Source organism: Homarus americanus, unplaced genomic scaffold, assembly GCF_018991925.1.
Source record: "Homarus americanus isolate GMGI-L3 unplaced genomic scaffold, GMGI_Hamer_2.0 scaffold20465, whole genome shotgun sequence".
In the NCBI taxonomy this organism is placed as follows: domain Eukaryota; kingdom Metazoa; phylum Arthropoda; class Malacostraca; order Decapoda; family Nephropidae; genus Homarus; species Homarus americanus.
Window position 1 is genome coordinate 8778048 of NW_024756914.1, and position 27096 is coordinate 8805143.

The 27096-nt window shown below is 39.6% G+C and overlaps 2 protein-coding genes across 2 annotated transcripts; one reads left to right on the forward strand and one right to left on the reverse strand.

Annotated features, from left to right (window-relative positions):
- Window positions 1-3910: 3910 nt before the first annotated feature.
- LOC121857101 (peptidyl-prolyl cis-trans isomerase B-like) lies at window positions 3911-14376 on the reverse strand. The gene is made up of 4 exons (XM_042352974.1): window positions 14142-14376; window positions 11295-11508; window positions 6375-6559; window positions 3911-4259 (listed from the first exon to the last, which is right to left on the reverse strand). Exons 1-4 carry the CDS (start codon window positions 14256-14258, stop codon window positions 4116-4118), a joined length of 660 nt encoding a protein of 219 aa, XP_042208908.1. The 5' UTR covers window positions 14259-14376; the 3' UTR covers window positions 3911-4115.
- Window positions 14377-17530: 3154 nt separating this feature from the next.
- Window positions 17531-25883, forward strand: LOC121857290 (A-agglutinin anchorage subunit-like). Its single transcript, XM_042353279.1, has 8 exons — window positions 17531-17544; window positions 17780-17862; window positions 19636-20370; window positions 21122-21308; window positions 21476-21680; window positions 22349-22505; window positions 23543-24061; window positions 25489-25883. Exons 1-8 carry the CDS (start codon window positions 17531-17533, stop codon window positions 25881-25883), a joined length of 2295 nt encoding a protein of 764 aa, XP_042209213.1.
- The last annotated feature ends 1213 nt before the right edge of the window (window positions 25884-27096 follow it).

Below are 27096 nucleotides of genomic sequence, written 5' to 3' on the forward strand. Positions count from 1 at the left end.
ACACCGTGACGTGTCTCCAACAGCCAGTCAGGCACGCTTGGCTGACTGTGTGTTAGTATGTGTAAACGTGACAAGACATGATTTGTCGACTTTTCATTAAAGTTTAGAGTTTTCTGTTTATTTACATGACTAAGACCAACAATAAGTTATATAAAAATGCACTGGTATAATGTGTATGTGGTTGGTATTGCATATTTACATGAATAATGAATAAGGCCGATAGGCTGTATGAGAATGCAAATTAATTATTTGTGAAATTATGTACAGTGTACACCTTGATAAGTTGATCATCATCTGATCTTGGCATGATGCTATTTACTACCTACAGTATGTTATACAGTACTATACACCTTTTCACATATACGTTGAGACATTGTTGTATACCTATTTGACAAATTTCATAACAGAATGACAGAACATATATCGAATGACAATCTAAAATAACTGTTGGTGGTATGTCATTCTCCAATTGTTACATTCTCAAACTATATGTAGAGGAGAATGACAAGACTAATCCCAAGCATTAGGAACCTTGAGTACAGAGACAGGTTAAAGCATCTTAATTTGCACTCCCTCAAGAGACGTAGTGAGAGATATGATAGAGGTGTATAAATGGTAGTCAGGGCTAAACAAAGATGACATTACAAAGGTACTCAAACTATCCAACCAGGAGCGAACTCGTAACAATAGTTTTAAATTAGTCAAATTTAGATTTCGGCGGGAAATAGGTAAACATTAGTTTGGAAATAATAGTGGACGAGTGGAACAAGTTACCAAATATCATCATTAACTCGAATACGCTGGATAGCTTCAAACATAGGTTGGATGGATATACAGTACTATGAGCAATAGGGGTTGGGTGTAAATGGGACTGCACAGTATGGACCAATAGGCCCACTGCAGTTTCCTCCTTTTTTGTTCTTATTTTCCTTTCCACTCCATCTCTCTAATCACCCACAGCTTTCAGCTTTCTCACTCCACATTTTAAAATCTTATGTAACATTGTTGAAGGGATACAATGTAAGAAGTGTAAATATAAAAAATAACAAATTTAGCTTTCATGTTTATTCAAAACATCTTCAGGTCCTGAGACCTACTAATCCACCCAACATTGGGTGACCTGACATTGTATCAGGTCAGTAAAATGAGACCACCAATACCCCACCCTGTCTCTACCTGACATTGTGTCAGGTTCAGGTCAGTTATACGAGATCCACTAATCCCCCACAGCTTCAAGGGAGTGGAAAATACCAGTTTTTGCTCTAACACACAGCTTCATTCACGACCATATCATATAGATTTTTAGTTTAGACTCTTGAAAAACTCCCCAGCACACAGAAACATTATGAGGATGTGCGCTAGTGCGTGTTTGTGCAAGATGCATAGTTCAGACACTCCGAAATCTCTCATCCTCGGAAGTGCTCTGCACCAATTGTTCCGGCTAATGGAGATATCACTGTAGTCACACTGGAACCTGATAACCCACACTGGGCATTTAAACAGTGGCGGGAAAAGGCACGCGTTCTGGAATGTCACCCTGGGCTAGCTAGTCGGGCATTCTGGAACGTCACCCAGGGTGTAAGGGTTAAGAAATAAAAATGAGTTAAGTCACCATTGAGAAGGAGTGTGAGATATCTCACTGAAACCAAGGGGATACTGACCAAAAGGTTCTGAACCACTAATCTACACATTTATCATTTCTGACTACAGTACTGTACTGTACACCACACTTACAACCTCCATTAGCAAAACCACCTTTCAACAAGTATGTTTGTTCTCCTTTTACATTCTTTAAATTGCTGTATTAAATAAAGTTTGTCTTCGTGACATACAGTACAGTACAACACCATTGTGACGAAAATGTCAAAAACAACTAGGAAGGTAACAACTACTGCTGCTAATAACAAAAGGCTTCACTCTTCTATAGGAACATTTATTAATAACAAGGACCGCTAGTATCACAAAAAACAATCACAAATAGAAAAAAGGCAAATTATTTCAAGCATAAAATAAAATTTACCATTATGAAAAATGAAGTTGGGTCCCTAGAGTTTGTCCCAGGTGAAGTACAGTACTACAGCTCCCTTAAACAGGAAACTACAGTCCTGCATCACTTTTCTGATCATCTGGGACCTTCATACACCCATTAAGAAGAGCACCACTAAGTGTTCCTGTGCAAAACACTTAAACTGTGATCCCTGTCTAATCATTGGGTGATAACCATCAAAAGATCTCTTGATCCTTTACTATGGGAATGAACATTAATTAGCACCACAACTGCAAGGGTCACATAGGAGGCCAATTATATTTGATAAACGACTTATTCAGCACAGAAATCCTCATACACAAAGGGTTAAGAGGTTTTCCAACAGAAACTATTTTAGCATTGGTAGTTATGAGGTACAAAAAAAATTATACCATGGGATCAAAACCTTGGAGAAATCTTCAATGGGCAAACCCAACCTTCTCCACATCTTTCATGAACACAACTCGAGATTTAACAATCAACTCAAAATCATTCAAAACTCAAACATTTACTGGACTAGATTAGGATTAGTCTCACCCCCTGAAAACAAACAGCCTTCTCTAACAGAAAGATCTCCCACTTAACCAAAGTCGTTTCTTCATGATCGCTCAACAAAGACAAGTTCGAATGTTCACCAGAAAACTGTATACCGCAGTAACCACTGCTGTCAGAATACACAACTACTTGGGGATCCACCACTCCCTCCAGCTCCCATTTTCATTTCAGAATATGTCCAGTTTTTATAGCAGCACTTACCTTTTGTCAAGATGCAGCAATATTTTGTCTTAATACAGTATTGCCCCTCACATCAATTCATTATTCTTGAAATCAGTCAATCCAGTTAACTGGACAATTAAATCTTCAGACTCAAGCAAAGATGTTCACAAAAATGACCCTTAATTGTGAGGCTCCACTAGTGAGCAATGACTACAGGAGCCATCAGCCCCAGACACATGGTCATGGTGTGAAGTGCTCTACTCAGGGTATCTTGTCAAATTTCAGTTCCAAAAGTTATCAAATTAAGTTTAACAGTAAAGTTATTGAGGTGAGGCAGCACTAAAAGCCTGAGATGAGGCAGCACTACAGGCCATCTTGAATACATGACATCAGATTCTGAGCCAAATTTGATTCAAGATTCATAAAATTTCTGAAGAAGTAGAACAAGAAGAACTAAAGTACAGTAGAACTTCAATATAACGCGAGATATGTTCCAAGATAGGTCGCTTTAAATCAAACTCCCACTAGATGGAAGTTGCATCGGGCAGACACGCCAACAAAACTTCCCAGTGTGACGCAAAACGTTTGTTTTGCTAGCCGGACCGTGTTTGTCAAACATGTTTGGAGGGAAGTCCCCAGTGTGCCACCGCTTTAAGTTACACCAGACAATGTTACTGGCCCTCTCACAGAGACATGACGATCCTCCTACACTGTCCAGATGTTATTTAAACAATATTGATGAGGTGTTGAAGGAATATCCTTCCTTCCTGAGGCTTTAGTAAGCCCCTTTATAATATGTATATATACTTGTGACACTTGCCAGACGCTTCTGGTGTTATTGTACAAGGGTACCTAGTGACAACACTAGGATCCCAGTTGCTCTATCAAGGAATAAATTATTGTAATTGAATTGAATGATACTGGGAGTTAAACCACACCAAGAGCAAGTAGTTAAACTATTTTTAGGTGAATTATGCAGAATATGTGTAGACAATTAACATACAGTATTGTATTAATGTAGGAGACTACAAATTGCAGGCACAGTAAAGTATAGTACGGTACAGTAAGACGAAGTCTGATTTTAGCATCTACCAAAGGCTAACTCCATAATTTCTATATTATAGTACTGGTGCACAACTAACAATATGGGTATAATTCAGACAAGTCTACTTGTAAAAAATTTATTGCACTTTCTTGTACAAATGAAGTTACTTTTAACTTACATGATTAATTGGAATGCACAGGGAATGCAAACCAGTCTGGTGCACAAGATGTATAACAACTGAAGCTTTCTAACAAATGGTCTCTTGATTTGGGTGTTCTAATCTAAATTTTTGGCATAACAGCACTTGTCTGCTACTGAACACTCCTCTCATGCACTATCAGGAGTACTATCTTTTGCTACAGACTCTAGGGGTTCTGGCAACACGTCTCCACCACAGTCTGATATCATGACCTCCTGTAGTGGCTTGTCACGAGCATCTGTCGCTGTGTTCTCAATCTCACGAATCAGTTTCTGAAAACAATTAAAAATTGTCAGCCAACCTTTAGACATCAGCCTTTGCCAGAAAAATTTGTTCAACTACCACTACCTACACTAGGTAGTACAAGTCTCCACTATAAAATTAAGTCAATATAACTATGAATAAACTTCCTCTTAAAGCTGTCACTCAACCATCATAGATCACAAACTCAAGATCTGCAAATAATCTACTATCCAAGTTCTACTATTGAGGACCTCAAAGAGAACTCAATTTACAGCATATCACCATCTTTACACACTAAAAACTATTAACCAAAGTCTCACTATTCTTTAAACTGGGGTTTCCATGGATTTTTTTTTACAGGGATCAGCCCACATGGACACAGGTCACTGACCCACACCAGGGCCTGGGGGCAATAATTTAGTCATTATTCATAGTAAAGACAATTTATAATAAAAAGTAAAATAAAATAACACTAATAAGAAAAATAAAGAACTATAAAGAAATACAAAAATGAAAAAAAATAAATTGCGAGCAATGCTGTACATATGTTGTGTTGTGAAGGAAGAAACTATTGAAACCTACAATTGTGTGTAAATGAGGCAGAAAGACAGATCAGCCAACCTGGGACTTCGTCATAATTTTTGTGATGCCATATAGCAGCAGGGTCTACCATCAGACAACATTGTGCTTCCAATATCTTCCCAGGCAGTAGTACCTCTGTTTGGTAGCTGCCTACTACGTAAAATTTTTAATATTTTCTGATCTACGTGCATATAAACTTCGTTGAATGATAGTACTGTACACAGCACTATAAAACTGATCCAAGTGCCTAACTCACTAACAGCTGCACCTCCAAGGACCCCCTCACTTTCATAGCTGCCTTCTGGACTATAAAGAAAAACTCCACATAATAGTTTTGCCCAGTACAGTATACATACAACCACATTACTGTACTTCATACTACAGTGGTTAATGTTGCATCTTTCCTCACACCACCAGCACATCCTTCGACATTATATTTTTACTATTACATTCACAAATTAGCACCAACCCTTATGCCAATTATGTGGAAATTAGCAACTGATCGAAAGATGGTCGTTACCCTGAACTACACTCCTGTACAGTCCTAATAGGAGAAACTCTTTGAATACAAATGGCTCGGCTATTGGCATAACAAATATTCAGTATGACATACAGTATAGTTTTTTCACCACTCCCACCACAGTATATAGTAGAAGGAATCCTATGAAAGTTTTACTGAACTTAAAAGTAATTAACAAATAAGAATACTCGTAACTCCATTACTGAAAATGTACCCAAAATCACTAGATACCAGCACTTTCAACTTCTAGCAGGCAAGAATCTACAATTACAGCACTATGCTTTAGAACTTTCATCTTGCAGAAAATAAATTCGTTGTGGATTTAAGACCACCACCACCACTATACCTTAATAGTAAAAGAAAAAGAAAATACAATGACCATCCTAGTGCACCTAGGCCAAAATTACCTCAACACTTAGTAAACTGTCTTGTGGTTGAGTATGGTACTTGTGAATGGCATATAGCTAGTGAACACTTCTCAAATTATACCTACATTACTGTACAAAACATGTAAATTCACCAATACCACAAATAATCCAACTAGATACGGTATCTAAATATCACCATCCCTCTCCCTGCAGGCCACTTACTTAGATGTTAAGACCTTAACAAAAGTGTCGAGGGAACTTTGTCCTTAACTTCAGAAGAGTAAACCTTAACAACCAGAAGTTCTGTTCAACAGTTATTGAGACTTCACCAAAGGATTAATTCATAAGCAAGTAATCAACGTTACATCCCAGTAATATTAGATCACGGGTAAAATACTTCCGGAATTGTGATATATATTACAGTACTGTAAACTACAATACCAAAAAACTTCCAATAAAAAAATTCAAATGCTTAATTTACATATCACCATTCAAAATAAAACATTGGTACATTATAGTACAACTACATACACTACCACTTATTCCCTTTTGTAAGAGGTCGCCTCTGAGCCAAATAATACCGTCTGGTGTAAACCATATAAAATATTAAAATTGGCATCCCTGTAGTGAAGGAGTCAATTAGTTAAAGGAGATGGAAGACTTCACATACTCACCATGCCAGAGTGAACTTTGCCAAACACTACATGTCGGTTATCCAGCCACGAGGTCTTCACGGTGGTGATGAAGAACTGAGAGCCGTTGGTATCTGCGCCAGCATTGGCCATTGACAGCCAACCTGCACCATAATGCACCAACTTGAAGTTCTCATCAGCAAACCGATCTCCATAAATACTGCGACCTAAAAATGATTAATAGGTGTTTAGTCCGTCTGTGTGTACAGAGTTAAATTTAAAAAATATTCGTTTATTTAATATTTATTAGAAATAATGCACCAACTACATTTGATGCAAATATTCCAATGATAGGTTGTACTGTACCTGTATTAATTGGACCCCAAACAAACACTCAGGAATTTCTCATTTTGCAAATACAGTAAAACCTCACTAAAGCAGGCTAATTGGGGGAAGGGGTGCCCTGGATAAGAGGTTGTCCACACCTTAAAGCAAATTTTTCCAAAAAGATACCCATTTTAAACCAAAAATGAGCACACCAATGTATCCATGTTTTCTGAAAGAAACCTGTTTTTTAATCAAAATTAATTTTAAAAAGTAATGTACATAAAGTACAGCAAAGCCTTGAATAACGACAGTAATGTGTCCTTCAATATTACAGTGTAAGGTGAATCATCGTATCGCGAATCATTAAATACCATTAAAATAAAGCAATAATAATGAGATGTGTTCCCAAGTGTGACCTTTTCATATCTTGTGTCTTTTTACCCTCTTTCCCCCCCAAACAATACAATTAGTGAAAATTTCAAACTAAATTCTTTAAATAATGTTTCTGAATGCACCTTCTACAATATAAATTAATAATAATATGGTCACACACGAGATGGGACGCCATTGTTTTCGTTAAGTGTTTACAGCCGGGAGTCCTGGACGATAGTTCTACTTGAGAAAATTAAGAAAGTAAGACCCTGGTTGTTGTAGTAAAATTATTGTAAAAATGTTTTAATTAGTGTTATTTAATGTACAGTAGAAGTAACCACTGATATTAAAGAAAAAGTGAGACATTGTGGAACGCCAATGTATACGTGAGCACTCAAGGAAACAGTCATTTATCTTAAGAGTATGTACAAAAGATTCATTATTGTTTATTAATGAATATGTATTTGACTGAATTAATGTTTATATAGGTGAAATGAACATTGTTATTCATTAATAAAACAGAATATTAACACACACACGAGGAGACAAGACGGCATTGTTTTCGCGATGATGATGGTTCTACTGAAGAAAATAAGACCCTGGTTGTAGACGTGAACTTAATTTACAAAAAAATTAATACACGTTTGTATATTTTAAGTAATGTTATTAAATGGAACACTAGAAGTAGCTAACCACTAATGGTAAAGAAATAAAGCGAGACGGTTGGGAATGCCAATGTATGTACTTTAAGTGCATATATATGAAAACATCATTTCTCTACATATGAATATAAAAGCAACACTTGTTTACTGTTCATGTATGTTTTAAATAATATTTACGAATGTAAAACAAAAATTCTACTCACCAATGGTGGTAAAGTCTAAAACATAAGGACAGCTAATGAATATTGTGCAAGTATTTACTCAGATGAGAAAGTCATCAGGTTCAACTCTGGCTGAAGCTGTAGCTATCCATAAAGTTGTTGCTGAAACTGTTACTGAAGTTGATGTTGAAGCTGCTTATGATGCTGAATTTGATGGTGTAGCTGAAGTTGATGGTTTAGGCCTTCGAATAATAAAGCTCTCGAAAGTACCTGGCACAGCTGTTTTCTTTTCTCATACATAAAGGTCATTTGCATTTATTTAAATTTTAATGCTTTGTTCTGTTGATGGATCCACTTCAGAAAATATATCCATTGCTTGCTCCATATAATATCCACAGACCTCTCGCCTTTTTCATATCGTTTTAAAACATCGTTTCTCAGCTAAGCTTATACACTTTCTATTAGCTTTTGAAATAACACTACCATCACTTGCTCAGGTTGAATAGGGATGCAAAAATGCTGTAAGAAACCTGAGAAAGTTTTTCTCCTGTTCCTGATGTGTGAAAACAAAAGGCCCGCCAAGCTCCGACTTATGTTTACCGCTCATTAGCCAGGCAGCTTCTTTGCGCAATGTGCTCTTCATTTTTTATTAATTTTGTTTCATAATACAGATCGGGATTTAGTTATTATTTATATGAAAATGTAATTTTATTTTATTTTTATCATATTTTGGTCGTAAATATGAATGAAATAAGGACAAATTGAATTGGTTCCTAAATTAAGTAGGGTTTTATATACGAAAAGTTGTTGGTCGAACCGTTGCTATCAGAGGCTTTACTGTACACTTAATTTTAGTTCACTGATAAGGTCTTGGGGCTCATTTACACGATCAGTCTCGGAGCATGTTTACGAAGCATGGTAACGAAGCCGTGCTCGGGCAGTGATCATGTAGATGGCAACACTGAACCACCAACCCTTCCCAGGCATTTACGTGTGGGAGCCTAATACAGGTAGTTGCGTGGCCACTATGTGCTTCGCCACTGAACCGTAGCGTGCTCGACCACCATACGTGGTAACCGATCGTGTAAACAAGCCCTCAGGCTTAACCTTCTCACCACCTTATGGATACCAAACACTTTCCTAAGGGTCATCATTATTGTTTAATTTTTTAATAATAATGCAAAAAACATGAATGCTTCTTCTTCAGCCTACGGTGAATGTACTAAATGTATAAAAACGGTAAATAGTGACATAAAACACCAAAAATACAGTACAGCACTATCGTATTTTGCGGTAGGGAGCACTGTATTTAGGAAAAAACTTGTGTATATTTCTCCTGTTGCCATAGTTTTCTTAAAATAATATACAGTACACTACAGTACCAAGAAATGTGAGGAATAAATATTACTCCCCATTTCACCAAAGTAACGAACATCAGCTGGCACGGATATTGCCTAGCACACAACCCTCCCTTACACTCTGCGACTGTCCTCCCGTCCCTCACACAGCCAGCTAACTCGTGTCTCAAAGAAATGTTTACTCTTAGGACAATTATTTCTTTTACTTTTTCCACAATATGTATGTAGGATGATGTGTGCATGTAACAGTAAAAATAATTGAAGAAATTTACACATATCTACCCAAAAATACAAGTTGAAAAAACAACCATAACACCTCACAGCTTGGCCCAGTAGCCTGGTGGTTACAGTGACCAGTTTAACATGGCTACAATGCTATGATTAATCACTATTATATCACTAAACACGAATAACAAATCCAGTGAAATATGGCAGGGGGAGGAGCGTTACAACTGCAGACAATGCCTTAACTAGTGGTCACTCACTCACCCCCAGTTGCCAGGCGTACGACCGAAATACATGCGAGAAAAACATATTTTGTAGTCTAATCTGAAATCGGTGACAGGCAAAGTGATAAACAAATTATATAAACCATAAATTTATAAGGAACACTATCATTACTGGAGTGAATGAAATAATATTCCCAAAAACAACAATTGGTAACTCTTGGGCACCTGTGTCCCACTTGCTGATGCCTTGGTCCCTTGAAATTTTGCAGACATCATATCGGAAGATTTTTTTTTTTTAGGAAAATAATTTTTTCCGGCTTAAGCGATATTCGCCTTAGCAGGGTCCGCTTTAACGAGGTTTTACTGTATTGTACACCGTAATCCCTTGCCAAAAAAGGGTTTACCAAATGTGGTTGGTACAGAGTATCCACATTTTATATTTTGACCACCATAACCGTAGTATCCAGCCTCAAGTATATACTGTAGTATTAATTCCTCGCTAACTGTGGGAGTTGCATTCCAGAATTCAGCCTTGGTTGTCAAGAGTCAGGTCTAACAGGAGACATTGGGTTTGGGAAAGTAACAACAGACATAGCTCAAGTTTCATATGTACTGTATAATATCAAGGCTAAAATTAAGTACAGGGTGCATGCTATACTAAATACAGTGGGGAATGCTATAACGAACGGATCCACTACGAATATTCCTATAACGAACGGTTTTACCTATAAAATTGAGAATGCTATAACGAACGAAACTCCTACAACGAACATTATTAAAAAATATATATATTTTTTTTTTACTAATTTATTGTTTTTTTATTAGAAATATTAATGATATTCTTTATTTCAGGGGTTTAAATGCATATTTATGCACTTTTTTACAATTTTTACAATTTTATATTATATTTTTCAGTGTTAAGTGGTTGTATTTGAGGGCCTGGAACGGATTAATCCTATAACGAACAAGGTTCTAGAACCAATTAGATTCGTTATAGCATACCCCACTGTAAAACTATCATACTCTAGAAATACCAACAGCACACTGCAGGTACTGTATAAAATTTATGTAGCACTGCCCCCAGCACTAAATCCCCAGTTTTCATGCTCTTCCTAGCAATGTAAATACTATACTGTATGCAGTACACAAGTTTTTATACCTCAATATTTCATACATACAAACAACACATTTTTGCCATTTTTTGTGACAAGATAATACAGTAGACATACAAGCAAGCAGACCTCAGAGCTGCATTTCAGAGGGTAGGTACTGTAGGTATGTACAATATTTGCTTAACACCTGCCAGCCACCTATACTTCTAATTTTCCCCAAGCTTGTGCACTCATGGATACAGAAAGCTGGTTAATCTCACTTTTTTAAATTAATTCTAATCTTTTATTTGGAATTATCTTAAAACTGAAGTTAGTAAAGCACAAAAAAATATAATTTTAAAAACCAAAATATATTCATCATAATTTTTACAGGGAAATATTAATTAAAAAATTATAGATGAATTAATTTCCCTTAATTTGATAAAAAGTAGCACATCTACATTAGCTATAGTGTATCTAATTTACCATAATAAATATGGTGGTATAAACACCAACTCCATCCAAAAGAGTAATGTGCTCACCTCCAGTACCATCCCCTTTGGTAAAGTCTCCACCCTGGATCATGAAGTCCTTGATCACCCGGTGGAACTTCGAGCCTTTGTAGCTATCACCATTGGGTCCCTCAGACCGTGCCAGCTTGTAGAAGTTTTCCACAGTTTTTGGAACGGTTCTGCCAAAGAGGTCAATAGTTACACGGCCTTTTGGTACTCCGCCGATGGATAGGTCGAACCACACCTGAAATGATACAGTACAGTAATGTTAATGGTAAAATATCATTGTTAACTTTTATACACTCTGGTGGCTATGGTACAGTACAGGTCTCGAGACAATCAGCGTCACCATTTGTGATTCCTGGCTTTGCTGTGATTGACTGATACAGTACTTGGTTTATTATCTCTTCCAGTAGTTACATTTCTGGAAAAATCTGTCAACATTGCAAACAAATACAGTATTATCACTATCTTTAACCCTTAAACAGCAATGGACATCACATGCTTAGGATTTTCATGCCTATGTTTGGGTGCTCACGTGACTGTGTTGTCTGGTTACTATGACAGCACTGGCATCTCACTCCAGAGCCAGAAGAACATGACCTGTACTGTACTCCCAGTACAACTCAATTTCTCCAAAAATTATTACTTTTTAGTATTTATTAAATATGAATTTTCAGAATATTTCACTTTCTATAGTGAAAAAAAAATTAACCTCAATTAGGGCACATTCTGGACGTCTGAATATTTTATTACACGATTAGCTCCATTTTCTCCGTAGCAAATTATACCCCATCCTGGGTAAAATGCAGCACAGGTAAATATACCTGCCCTTTAAGTGGTTAACAGGCCAATCAGTGGTAAAGAGGATAAAGTAATGTAAATTAAAAAAGCATTGGGCATGAAAAACATGTCTCACTTCCTTTTTTCAGGTAACAGTGGACACTACTAACACCAGAAGCAGTTTGATGTCATTCAAATTTTCCACAAATGCGGTTTGGATAGTAAAAAAATACCACTTTCCTTTACATATAGAGAATATACTCAGTTTTTTCCTTTGATTACAAATTACCTGTAATGGTTTGGACATGAAAGAGGGAAATACCTGCATTATCCACCTCCATATTAAGGTAAATTCCTTCTGCAGATTATGCTGGGGTCTAGTTACGAAGTTATATTAGGGTCTGTGCATTGTCATATCGTTTCTATTACAGTTCTTACTATCATCCAATAAACATCTTAAAAATTTAACAAAATCAAACAACTGCTTTTGGTGTCAGCGGTTTCCTTAGATCAGGTCAGGTCACACTAGGTAAAGTTATGACCATACTAAATTTTACCTAACCCCCTACCAGGGGCGGACTCCCAGTGACCCTAGCCGGGGATTCACTCCCAGACCCCGAAACGCTATGTAATAATTCCAGAGTCGTGTGGTCAGCCTTCACGAGAATATAAATAGCCATTCAAGTATTACTTACCTTACTCTGAGATAGGGTAAGAGTCAGGGACCAGAATGTGGGTTCCTCTGTTCTCTTAAAGTTTCTTTATTTTTAGAATGAAACAATACGATAAACTTCCAATAATCGAAATCGCACCCAGCACAATATGGCTCCATGTTGCAACTGATTAAAAATGTACTGCATCTTGGCACCCACGAAGAATATTGAATGCCAATTGGGTGAATCAAAAGTGGAGTTTTTTATTGGATTTGATTGGCTGCCACCCCCCGCCCTAGATTTGATTGACTGCAGCCCCCCAATTTGATTGGCTGCCGCCCCCAGGCACATGCGTAGGAGGTAAGCAAACGTACGAACACAATTTGAGCAACAGCGTGGGGGCAACAAGTGTTCTGATTTTATTTACTTTTTAATTCAATAACTTTCTTATTATCAATTAGCGACGGAAGTACTGTACTATAAGAAAATTATCATAGAAAAAATAGTTCCATCGATTAAGTATAGTGAATTTCCGGAATTCTGTGGTTGCTGTAAACTGCAGTATTACCAACGTTTTAGTCTTCACTAAATGTGAACTAATTTTGAGTAAATAATCGTTTCGGTTATCCACCTATTTGGAAGCCAATCGTTCAAAACATCAAATACCATCGGAAAAATAATTTCAACCTAACCTCTCTTGGAAGGTGTTTAACTTAAAATCATAAAATTCGCTGGATGACCGAAACGATAATACCCTAGTTTTTAGCGGTATTCTAGTTTAGGTCATCCAAACAATGCTTGGTTAATACTCGTCCATTGGCTGTCCGCAGGTTCCCGCCATGTTTGCCCATGGTTATACTCCTCGCTTAAGAGTCCGTCGTCTCTTCCTTACTTCCTCCTCCTTGTAGGTTAGGTTAGGTTAGGTTAGGTTGGTTCCTTTGGTACGAGAATAGGTTTTTGTGTAGTTTTGGAGTTTTACTCAAATTTGACCTCCATTTTTGTGCAAATTAGCAAAAACCGCTAATTTCCAAAAGGAATAAATGTCAGACTGGAGTAATACACTGAAAAACACCAAAAAATCTATTATCGTACCAAAACCTGATAGCCAACGGCCGAATATTTTTACCCAATCTTTTTCTGATGGTTATCGAGGAATTTTGAACAATTTGGACCTTCATATCTGTCAGAAATCAGTTTAGATATTTAAATACAGAGATGACCGAAACTAAAATTGTACCTTTTTAGCAGCTTCTTGGTCTGTCCTAGAGTACATAGGCTTATTGTACAGAGCCGTCTATAACTACCTCCACTGTCTCTATACAACCTGAATCAACATAAATTTACAATAGGAATTTAGAGAATAACTATGTGAATTTTAAACCATTTAAACGAGCTAGACAAGACAAATATCGGCAAGAATATTAGAGAAGTAAATAATTACCCTGTGTGTAGCTTTGGGTCCCTTGCCCGGGGCGGATCCTTTCTGGCCATCTACTTTATTGAACACAGATGAAAACACCACCATGAACAAAAACGCAACAGCCGCCAACGTCTTCATGATGAGCTTGAGTCTGCTTCTGCCCGCCACTGCCGATACAGTCACAGTCACTGCCGATACAGTCACCGTCTCCCTTGGTGTAGACAGTTGACACCTCCACACACACGCTTGGCCTTTCACCCCTACTCTAGCGGTCTCTGCTAACTACAGTATCTTGCCACCTTTCGGCTTAATTTCCTTTCAAAGCTTTATAGTTCCCTGATAAATATGATTTTTTTTAATGAGTTTAATATTTGGATTAACTGGTTATTTTTCATGTAATATTTACTTTTTCTCCATACTTATCACTAATTGCTATTTATCTATATCCGTTTTAATTATTTATCTTTGTATAATTAACTATCACATCTGTATAATACTACTGAAATATATAATCAATCATATTTTTTTTAATATGTTGTTAAATTGTTTGTCATGTAGGCAAATAATAATGTTGCTAAGAAAGAGCCTTTACTGGTGGCAAACTTTGTTACCTTGTCACCAATTTTTCAGGAAATAAATACCTTTATTGAGTTATGGCTTTATTCAATGTAATTTATCAATATATTGTATAAATTTTATATATTTCACTATCTAGTAGTACAATCTATTTTAAACAAATATTATAAGTTAAAAAATCTTACTCAAAAGGAAGCTGATGTTATGACATATAAACATTACGAGTAATTATGTTTATCATTTGTCCTGATTTGATGTTCTTTCATTGTGTAATCTTTATATGGTTGTACATCTGCCATGGCTTCACCATTATTAATAACAAAATTGTTTTCAAATATTAAATTGTGTCCACCGGGGAAGCCGAGGACAGACACACATGGGGCTTGATGATTGGCCAGAGATATAAGTGTTGCAAATCCAGCGTAAATACTGTTTGAGAGTGAGTTTAATGTTTACCATTTTCTTAGTATTTTAATAAGTGTAACTGAAGAGTCTTATTAACATTTCATAAATTATTCTTATGTTCCTATTACAAAATTAATGCCACTATGCTGACGTGTCCATTGTATAATGGACACGTCAGCACCATGGTCACGAAGATGAACACAAATATATTTATCTATCCAGTAATTGTGTCTGGTAATATCATTAGGTTGAAAGTTGTCTTTCGGCTTAATACCGATCTTGTCGGTTCATGTACCGTGTGTCAGAAATATAAAAATATAGGCTTTAAAATTTAGATTTTCCTGCCGATTCCAAAAATCTTTGTTTATTTTTTTTAGTGATTGTTGAGAAAGACCTAACCTAGCTTTGATTCCGTGTGTATATATATATATATATATATATATATATATATATATATATATATATATATATATATATATATATATATATATATATATATATATATATATATACATATATTTCGTGTAGATCCACAATGGAAACGTGGATAAGATAAATTTTGATAAAATCACACGGGGAAAAGTGAAACAATAGAGAACCTTAGCTTTCGTCTTTATTTAAGACATCTTCAGGGCAACTTAATTATAAAGACAGAGAGAGAGCTTATGTACACAGGGTGACCTTACAAAACATGAGGTTAGGTCAAAAAATATGACCTCCACTAATCCACACACCAACCACCACAGTAAACATAAAAATATTTTATACGAACGGGCGACATAATTAGTCATGTCAGGTCAGGTAAAAAATGAGACCCACTAATCATCTATCCTACATCTACCTCAAATACTTTCAAAGATTTTTTAACCTTGGGCCACTGACAAATAAATTTGTGTAACATATTATCAGTTCTGTACTGACCATCACTAAGGTTTAAAGAATTTATTTCTATAATCAAACTTGCTTAAACTAGAAGTCTTTCTGTGACACATGATGATTTATACGTTTCTAAACTGTTGTCCCAATCTATGGGATGATTATTGTTCCTTATATGAACGATAAGTGCACTGCTTTCAGAAATTCAGATGCTGTTCTAATATTGTACTTGTGCTGTTTAATTATGAGTTGCAATGCTTTCCCAGTCTGACGTACATAATTTACATTACAATTGCTACATGGAATACAGTAAACACTTCCATTTACATTCAAGGTTGGACTATTCTTAATTAATATATTAGTAATAGTTGAGTCATACTTAAAAACAACATTAATGTTTAATAATTTACATGTGAGTGTATACAGTACAGTAATGACAATGCCAGCATTGTCATTACAGTATGATATGACCACATGTATTTCCTAAACTTCTCTGTACATATATCTTTGTATAAGTTATTGGGGCCAAGAGAGTAAGAAAGGCATAATTTCCTTGCATTTCCGTGACTCAGCGAAATTTTGCAAAGTGAAAGTTGCCCCATCAACACTTTTACCTGCCTGACTACTTTCAAATAAGGTTCTGGGGAAGAGAACACATTACAAGCTATTCTCACCATCTTCACGTACCTTTTTTCTGAATATATCTACACATTATTATTATTATTATTATTATTATTATTATTGTTATTATTATTATTATTATTATTATTATTATTATTATTATTATTATTATTATTATTATTATTATTATTATTATTATTATTATTATTATTATTATTATTATTATTATTATTATTATTATTATTATTATTATTATTACCCATTTTCTCAGGTTTCAGTAATTAATTTTAACCTAACCCGATCCTAACTCAATTCAACCCAACCTAAGCTAGCCGAACCTAAACTCAGCATACCAAAGTAACCCAACCCAACCTAAATCAATCAAACATAAAATGACGTCACCGAACTTATACTACTGTAAAATTATCAGCTGCTTGTGGGTCGGTGCTTGTAGTTATACGTTAAGGGGCTACTGTACTGTACAATCAGGTTGGGTATCCTCTACTACAGGTTCAGTTGCTGCACATGGCAAGGGCGGATTCAGGGGAGTCCTGGACCCTCCTTTTCACCAGAAAATTACAATACCTTTTCTTTAATGCATTTTTGTATTGTAAAAAGTATTTACTATTGACTTCAGAATATCTCCTAATATCAAGTGCGCCTGGCCTTAAAATGCCCATGATATTGGTCAAATTGAAAAAAAAAATCAGGGGAGACTTAAAAACTCCCTCGCAGGGTGGACTGGATGCTCGCCATGTTCCCCACAATTTCTTGGATTCACCCCCCCCCCAATTTGGATATTCCTGGATCCGTCCAAGAATGGTACTGTTTTTGTAGATTCTCATCGAGCAGTGTGTTGACCTGTGTTGCTGTTCGGTAAAATTGGCTCACCTTCCTTATTCTTCGTAGCCTTTTTGAGGACCACTACTGGTATGCCGGTGGTCGGGTCAGTGCATGTTTTTAAAGTGTAAGAAAGACGGGCGCCACAACATCCCTCTTTTTAACCGTGTGTTGGGAGATGTTGTAATAACCGAACTTACTATTTTTTTTTTCTGGTGAGTACTTTTTATATGTGCCATGAGATACTGATCAGTTACCTGTTTTCTAGCAAGTGCTGTTTATTATCGTCCTCTAAAGCCTCATTGAGTCACTTTCAATTGACAGTTGTACACAGACCACAGGTTGTCATTTAATCTGCTGGTCAACTCAAAGGGCGACAACTTCAGCGTGGGTGAAACTGTTACCCTCACCCTCCGTTATACAGGTCAGGTGAAAGAGCTGTGGAATAATTATCTAAGTTCAGAGGTGTTAGTTGCCTTCCCACACACACTGTACCGTTCACGTGGTGCGCCGACTAATAGTTATACGTATGATGATGACTACTTGTTCAGTCATTTATTTTCACCTTCAGTTTCAGTACCACTAGACACATTGTTCTTCTGGTGTCTATAACCACAACTAAATGGCAGTGATCAAAACACACACACACACACACACACACACACATACACACACACAAATCCAGATATATGCACACATGTTTCCTCTACAGCACCACCAGCAAGGCAGATCTACAATCAAGTGTTTCCTCTACATCACCACCAGCAAGGCAGATCTACAATCAAGTGTTTCCTCTACATCACCACCAGCAAGGCAGATCTACAATCAAGTGTTTCCTCTACATCACCACCAGCAAGGCAGATCTACAATCAAGTGTTTCCTCTACAACACCACCAGCAAGGCAGATCTACAATCAAGTGTTTCCTCTACATCACCACCAGCAAGGCAGATCTACAATCAAGTGTTTCCTCTACATCACCACCAGCAAGGCAGATCTACAATCAAGAAATGTTTCCTCTACAGCACCAGCAAAACAGATCTACAATCAGAGTGTTTCTCTACATCACCGCCAGCAAGGCAGATCTACAGTAAGTGTTTCCTCCTGTCACCACCAGCAGGGGCAGATCTACAATCAAAGTGTTTCCTCCTCTGGCACCACCAAGCAAGAGCAGATCTACCTGATAATTGTTTCTACTCCTACCAACACGCCACCAGCAAAACCAGATCTACAATCAAAGTGTTTTCTCTTCATCACCACCAACAAGGCGGTCTTCACAATCAGGAATGTTTCCTCTACATCACCACCAGCAAGGCAGATCTACAATCAAGTGTTTCCTCTACATCTTTTAGCAAGGCAAGATCTACAATCAAGTGTTTTCACTCTGCATGTCACCACCAGCAGGCAGATCTACCAATCAAAGTGTTTCCTCGACAGCACCACCAGCAAGGCGATCTGCAATCAGAGTGTTCACTCTACAACACCACCAGCAAGAACCGGGAATACTGGCAATCCAGTGTTTCCTCTGGCGCACCAAGCAGAAGCAGATCTACAATCAAGTGTTTCCTCTACATCACCACCAGCAAGGCAGATCTACAATCAAGTGTTTCCTCTCATCACCACCAGCAAGAGCAGATCTACAATCAGTGACTTTCCTCCACATCACCACCAGCAAAACAGATCTACAATCAAGTGTTTCCTCTACATCACCACCAGCAAAGACGATCTACAAATAGTGTTTTCTCTACATCACCACCAGCAAAGGCAGATCTACAATCAAGTGTTTCTCTACCCAGCGCACCAGCAAAGGCAGGAATCTACAATCAAGTGTTTCCTCTACAGCACCACCAACAGGGCAGATCTACAATCAGTGTTTCCTCTACAGCACCACCAACAAGGCAGATCTGCAATCAAGTGTTTCCTCTGCATCACACTGACAAGGCAGATCTACAATCCAAGTGTTTTGCCTCTACAGCACCACCAGCAAGGGCAGACCTACAATCAAGTGTTTCCTCTACAGCACCACCACTTCAAAGGCAGACCTACAATCAAGTGTTTCCTCTGCTTACCACCAGCAAGGCAGACCTACAATCAGTGTTTTCATCACACAGCACCAACGAAAGAGCAGACCACAATCAAGTGTTTCATCTACAGCACCACCAGCAAAACAGTTCTACAATCAAGTGTTTTCATCTACAGCACCACCAACCAAAGGCAGACCTACAATCCTAGAAATTGTTTCATCTACAGCACACCACCAGCAAGGCAGTTCTACAATCAGAAGTGTTTCCTCTACACCACCAGCAGGGCAGATCTACAATCAGTGTTTCTCTACCAACACCACCAACGGGTCTACAATCAAGTGTTTCCTCTACACTTTTACCAGCAAGGCAGGTCTACACTCAAGTGTTTCCTCTACAACACCTAGCAAAACAGTTCTGCAATCAAAATTGTTTCCATCTACAGCACCACCAGCAAGGCAGATCTACACTCAAGTGTTTCTCACTCTACATCACCACCAACAGAGCAGTTTACCACAATCAAAGTGTTTCCTCTACGCCACCACCAGCAAAGGCAGATCTACAATCAAGTGTTTCCTCTGCAGCTACCAGCAAGAGCAGTCTACACTCAAGTGTTTCCTCTACAACACCACCAGCAAAGGCAGATCTACAATCAGAGTGTTTCCTCTACAGCACCACCAGCAAGGCAGATCTGCACTCCAAAAATTGACACTCCATCACCACCAGCAAGGCAGTTCTACAATCAAGTGTTTTCTGTCTGCAGCCACCACCAGCAAGGCAGACCACAATCAGTGTTTCATCTACAGCACCACCAACAAAGGCAGATCTACAATCAAGTGTTTCCTCTACAACCACCAGCAGAAGCAAGAATCCACAATCAAGTGTTTTCCTCTACAAGCACCACACCAGCAAGGCAGTTCTACAATCAAAGTGTTTCCTCTACAGCACCACCAACCAAGGCAGATCTACAATCAAGTGTTTCCTCTATCACCACCAGCAAGGAGCAGATCTACAATCAAGTGTTTCCTCTACATCACCACCAACAAGGCAGACCTACAATCCAGTGTTTTCCTCTACAACACCACCAGCAAGGCAGACCTACAATCCAGGGGTGTTTCATCTGCAGCACCACCAGCAAGACAGGCCTACAATCAGTGTTTCATCACACAACACCACCAGCAAAGGCAGACCACAATGTATGTGTTTCCTCTACCACCAACCAAGGCAGACCTACAATCCAAGTGTTTCATCTACAACACCACCAGCAAGAGCGAAATTTACAATCAAGTGTTTCATCTACAAGCACCACCAACAAGAGCAGACCTACAATCAAGTCGCTGCATCTACAACACACCACCAGCAAGAGCAGACCTGCAATCAAGTGTTTCATCTACCTTTTACCAGCAAGAGCAGACCTACAATCAAGTGTTTCTCTACAACACCACCAACAAAGGCAGACCTACAATCAAGTGTTTCTCTACAACACCACCAGCAAGAGCAGTTCTACAATCAAGTGTTTTCCTCTACATCACCACCAGCAAGGCGGTTCTGCAATCAAGTGTTTCCACTCTACAGCACACCAGCAAGGTAGATCTACAATCAGTGTTTCCTCACAGCACCACCAGCAGGCAGATCTTTCCATAATCCAAGTGTTTCCTCTACAGCACCACCAGCAGGTAGATCTACAATCAGGGTGTTTTCCTCTACATCACCACCAGCAAGGCAGTCTACAATCCGTGTTTCATCTAGCACCACCAGCAAAGGCAGTTCTACAATCAAGTGTTTCCTCTACATCACCACCAGCAAGGCAGTTCTTCCAATCAAGTGTTTCTCTACCAGCACCACCAGCAGGTAGATCTACAATCAGTGTTTCGTCTACATCACCACCAACAAGGCAGTTCTACAATCGTGTTTCCTCTACAACACCACCAGCAAAATGATCTACAATCAGGTGTTTCACTCTACAGCACCCACCAACAAGGCAGGACTACACAATCAAAGTCATTTTTCCTCTACAGCACCACCAACGAGAGCAGATCTACAATCAGAAGTGTTTCTCCTACAGCACCACCAAAGCTGAGAGCAGATCTCTACAATCCAAGTGTTCATCTACAGCACCACCAGCAAGGCAGATCTACAATCAAGTGTTTCATCTACAGCACCACCGACCGCAAGAGCAGATCACCACAATCAAGTGTTTCATCTACAGCACCACCAGCAAAGGCAGATCTACAATCAAGTGTTTCCATCTACAGCACCACCAGCAAGGCAGATCTTTAATCCAAGTGTTTCATCTACAGCACACAGCAAGGCAGATCTACAATCAAGTGTTTCATCACAGCACCACCAGCAAGGCAGATCTACAATCCAAGTCAGGCTTTCATCTACAGCACCACCAGCAAGGCGTTCCTAATCAAAGTGTTTCCTCCACAGCACCACCAGCAAAGGCAGATCTACAATCAGAGTGTTTCATCTACAGCACCACCAGCAAGGCAGATCTCTACAATCCAAGTGTTCCTCTACATCACCACCAACAGGAAGGAGCAGATCTACAATCAGGGTGTTTCATCTACAGCACCACCAACAAGGCAGATCTACAATCAAGTGTTTCCTCTACAGCACCACCATAGGGGAGCAGATCTACAATCAAAGTGTTTCCTCTACCAGCACCACCAGCAAGGCAGATCTACAATCAAGTGTTTCATCTACAGCACCACCAGCAGGCAGATCTACAATCAAGTGTTTCCTCTACAGCACCACCAGCAGGGCAGTTCTACAATCAAGTGTTTCTCCTACAGCACCACCAGCAGGGGCAGATCTGCAATCAAGTGTTTCCTCCACAGCACCACCAACAAGGCAGTTCTGCAATCAAAGAGTGTTTCCTCCTACAGCACCACCAGCAAGAGAGCAGTTCTGCAATCAAGTGTTTCCTCTACCGGCACACCAACGAGCAGTTCTACAATCAAGTGTTTTTCTCTACAGCACCACAGCAAGGCAGATCTGCAATCAAGTGTTTCTCTACAGCACCACCAGCAAGGCAGTTCTACAGTAAGTGTTTTCCTCACCACAACACCACCAGCAAGGCAGTTCGCGTCAAGTGTTTCCTCACTGGCACCACCAGCAAGGCAGATCTACAATCCAAATGTTTCTCTACAGCACCACCAGCAGAGCAGATCTACAATCAAGTGTTTCCTCTACAGCACCACCAGCAAGGCAGATCTACAATCAAGTGTTTCTCTACAACACCACCAGCAAGGCAGTTCTACAATCAAGTGTTTCCTCCTACAACACCACCAGCAAGGCAGTTCTACAATCAAGTGTTTTCTCTACAGCACCACAGCAAGGCAGATCTACAATCAAGTGTTTCCTCTACAGCAGCACCACCAGCAAGGCAGATCTACAATCAAGTGTTTCCTCTCCACACCACCAGCAAGGCAGTTCTACAATCAAGTGTTTCCTCTACAACACCACCAGCAAGGCAGTTCTACAATCAAGTGTTTCTCCTGCTTTTACCAACCAAGGCAGATCACCAATCAGTGTTTCCTCTACCGCTTACCACCATAGAGACAAGTTCTACAATCAGGTGTTTCCTCTACAACACCACCAGCAAGGCAGTTCTGCAATCAGTGTTTCTCTACAACACCACCAGCAAGGCAGTCTGACAGTGTTTCTCTACAACACCACCAACAAAGGCAGTTCTACAATCAGTGTTTCTCTACCTTTTACCAACCAAGGCAGATCTACAATGAAGTGTTTCCTCTGGCACCACCAGCAAGAGGCAGATCCACAATCCCGCAAGTGTTTCCTCTACCTTGCCCACACCAGCAAGGCAGATCTGCAATCCAAGTGTTTCCTCTCCAGCACCACCAACCAAGGCAGATCTACAATCAGTGTTTCCTCACCACTTCACAAGCAGGCAGTTCTACAATCAGTTTTCCTCTACAACACCACCAGCAAGGCAGTCTACAATCAAGTGTTTCTCTACAACACCACCAGCGAGCAGTTCTACAATCAATGTTTTCTCTACAGCACCACCAGCAAAGGCAGTTCTACAATCAAGTGTTTCCTCTGCTTGCCACCACCAGCAAAACTGAGTCTACAATCAGTGTTTCCTCTACGCTTCACCACCAGCAAAGGCAGTTCTAATCAAATATTTCTCTACAACACCACCAGCAAGGCAGATCTACAATCCAAGTGTTTCCTCTGCAGCACCATCAGCAAAGGCAGTTCTACAATCAAGTGTTTCCTCTACATCCACCCACCAGCAAAGGCAATTTCTACAATCAAGTGTTTCACTCTACAACACCACCAGCAAGGCAAAGATCTACAATCAGATGTTTTACCTCTACAACACCACCAGCAAAGGCAGTTCTACAATCTAAGTGTTTCCTCTACAGCACCATCAGCAAAGGCAGATCTACAATCAAGTGTTCCTCTACAGCACCATCGCTTAGAGCAGTTCTACAATCAAGTGTTTCTCTCATCACCCGCGAGCAAGAGCAGTTCTGCAATCAAGTGTGTTTCCTCCTACAGCACCATCAGCAAAACGGTTCTACAATCAAGTGTTTCCTCTGCATCTACCACAAGCAAGCAGTTTCACCACCGTCAGTATGTTTCCTCCTACAACACCACCAACAAGGCAGATCTACACTCAAGTGTTTCCTCACAGCTTACCACCAAGCAAAGGCAGTTCTACAATCAAGTGTTTCCTCTTCATCACCACCAGCAAGCAGTTCTAATCAAGTGTTTCCTCTAAGCACCATCAGCAGGCAGAAGATCTACAATAAGTGTTTCCTCTACAGCACCATCAGCAAGAGCAGTTCTACAATCAAGTGTTTCTCCCATCACCACAGGCAAGGCAGTTCTACAATCAATGTTTCTCTACAGCACCATCAGCAAGGCAGTTCTGCAATCAAGTGTTTCCTCCACATCACCACGAGCGAGAGCAGTTCTACAATCAGAATCGTTTCTCTACTACCACCAGCAAGGCAGATCTACACTCAAGTGTTTCCTCTACAACACCACCAGCAGGCATTCTACAATCAAGTGTTTCTCTACATTTCCACCAGCAAGGCAGATCTACAATCAAGTGTTTCTCTACAACACCACCAACAAGGCAAGTTCTAATCCCAAATTAACCTCCCCCGACACCACCAGCAGGAAGTTCTACAATCAAGTGTTTCCTCTTACAACACCACCAGCAAGAAACGGACCTACTATCCAGTGTTTCGCTTTACAACACCACCAGCAGGAAGTTCACAATCAAGTGTTTCATCTACAACACCACCATAAAGTTCTGCAATCAGGAAGTGTTTCATCAGCACCACAGCAAAGGCAGTTCACAATCAAGTGACTTTTCTCTACAACTTTCCACCACTTCAAAGGCAGTTCTACAATCCGTGTTTCCTCTACGCACCACCATAAAAAGGAAGTTCTGCAATCAAGTGTTTCCTCTACAACACCACCAGCAAGAGTTCTACCACAATCCAAGTGTTTCATCTACGGCTTTACCATCGAGAAGTTCTACAATCAGTGTTTTTCATCTGCTTCCACCACCAGCAGGCAGTTCTACAATCAAGTGTTTCTCTACAACACCACCAGCAAGAGCCAGATCTACAATCAAGTGTTTCTCTACAACACCACCAGCAAAGGCAGGTCTACAATCAAGTGTTTCCTTTACAACACCACCAAGCAAGGAGCAGATCTACAATCGGTGGCTTACCTCTAACACCACCAACGTTCTAGTCAGTGACACCTCTACAACACCACCAGCAAGAGCAGGTCTACAATCAAGTGTTTCCTCTACAGCACACAACGAGGCGGTTCTACAATCAAGTGTTTCTCTAACACCACCAGCAAGGCAGATCTGCAATCAGAGTGTTTCTCTACAACACACCACCAACAAGGCAGTTCTACCGTCAAGTGTTTCCTCTACAACACACCACCAGCAAGGCAGTTCTACCACACACTCAAGTGTTTCTCTACAACACCACCAGCAAGGCCAGTTCTACAATCAGTGTTTCCTCTACAGCACCACCAACAAGGCAGATCTACAATCAAAGTGTTCCTCTAAACACCACCAGCAAAACGGAGTCTCAAGTGTTTTCCTCTACAGCACCGGCAGGCAGGTCCCCAATCAGTGACTTCTCTACAACACCACCAGCAAGGCAGATCTACAGTCAGTGTTTCCTCTACACCACCAGCAAGGCAGTTCTACAATCAGAAGTGTTTCTCTACAACACCACCAGCAAGGCAGATCTACAATCAAGTGTTTCCTCCACATCTACCAGCAAGCAGGGTTCCTACCGCTCAGAGTGTTTCTCTACAACACCACCAGCAAGGCAGTTCTACAATCAGTGTTTCTCCTACGGCACCACCAGCAAAGGCAGATCTGCAATCAGTGTTTCTCTACAACACCTGCCTTAATGCAGTTCTACAATCTAGTGTTTCTCCTACATCACCACCAGCAAGGCAGTTCTACACTCCAGAGTGTTTCTGCTCTACAACACCACCACAAAACAAAACAGTTCTACAATCAAGTGTTTCCTCTGCAGCACCACCAGCAAAGGCAGATCTACAATCGATGTTTCCTCTACAACGCACCACCAACCGAGCCAGATCTACAATCAAGTGTTCCTCTACAGCTTTTCTCGCAAGCAGTTCCACTGAAATGGTGTTTCTCTACAACACCACCAGCAAGGCAGTTTATACAATCCAAGTGTTTCTCACCACAACACCACCAGCAAGCACCAGTTCTACCGTCAAGTGTTTCTCTACAACACCAGCAGGCAGTTCTACAATCGGTGAACTTCCTCTACAGCACCACCAGCAAGGCAGATCTACAAATCAAGTGTTTCCTCTACCAGCTTTCCACCAGCAAAAGGCAGTTCTGCAATCCAAGTGTTTCCTCTGCAACACCACCAGCAGGCAGTTCGCGCACAATCCAGTGTTTTCTTACTTTCCAACCGAGCAGTTGCACAATCAAGTGTTTTCCTCTACAGCACCACCAGCAGGCGTTCTAAATAAAGTGTTTCTCTACAACACCATCCAAGCAAAGAGCAGATTTACAGCAAAGTGTTTCCTCTACAACACCACCAGCAAAGCGGATCTCTACAATCAGGTATTTCCTCTACAACACCACCAGCAGGGCAGATCTGCAATCAGGCTCTCTACAACACCACCGCCGGGCAGTTCATACTGTCAGTGTTTTTCTCTTTACCACCAGCAGGCTGGTTCGCACAATCAAAGTGTTTATACGGCATACCAAGCAAGGCAGTTCTACAATCAAGTGTTTCCTCTACATCACCACCAGCAAGGCAGTTCTACAATCAAGTGTTTCCTCTACAACACCACCAGCAAGGCAGATCTACAATCAAGTGTTTCCTCTACAACACCACCAGCAAGGCAGTTCTACAATCAAGTGTTTCCTCTACAGCACCATCAGCAAGGCAGATCTACAATCAAGTGTTTCCTCTACAGCACCATCAGCAAGGCAGTTCTACAATCAAGTGTTTCCTCTACATCACCACGAGCAAGGCAGTTCTACAATCAAGTGTTTCCTCTACAGCACCATCAGCAAGGCAGTTCTACAATCAAGTGTTTCCTCTACATCACCACGAGCAAGGCAGTTCTACAATCA

Bases quoted from the DNA above. Each gene is read 5' to 3' on its own strand.
- LOC121857101 (XM_042352974.1), bottom strand. From the start codon at position 14,258: ATGAAGACGTTGGCGGCTGTTGCGTTTTTGTTCATGGTGGTGTTTTCA. The intron at 6,560-11,294 runs GTGAGCACATTA...AATCATTTTTAG, and splicing joins CAAAGGGGATGGTACTGGAG to GTCGCAGTATTTATGGAGAT. The intron at 4,260-6,374 runs GTGAGTATGTGA...AATTGTTTTCAG, and splicing joins GCAAAGTTCACTCTGGCATG to AAACTGATTCGTGAGATTGA.
- LOC121857290 (XM_042353279.1), top strand. The intron at 21,309-21,475 runs GTAGATCTACAA...TTTCCTCTACAG, and splicing joins TCTACCAGCACCACCAGCAG to CACCACCAACGAGAGCAGAT. The intron at 22,506-23,542 runs GTAAGTGTTTTC...TGCCACCACCAG, and splicing joins ACCAGCAAGGCAGTTCTACA to CAAAACTGAGTCTACAATCA.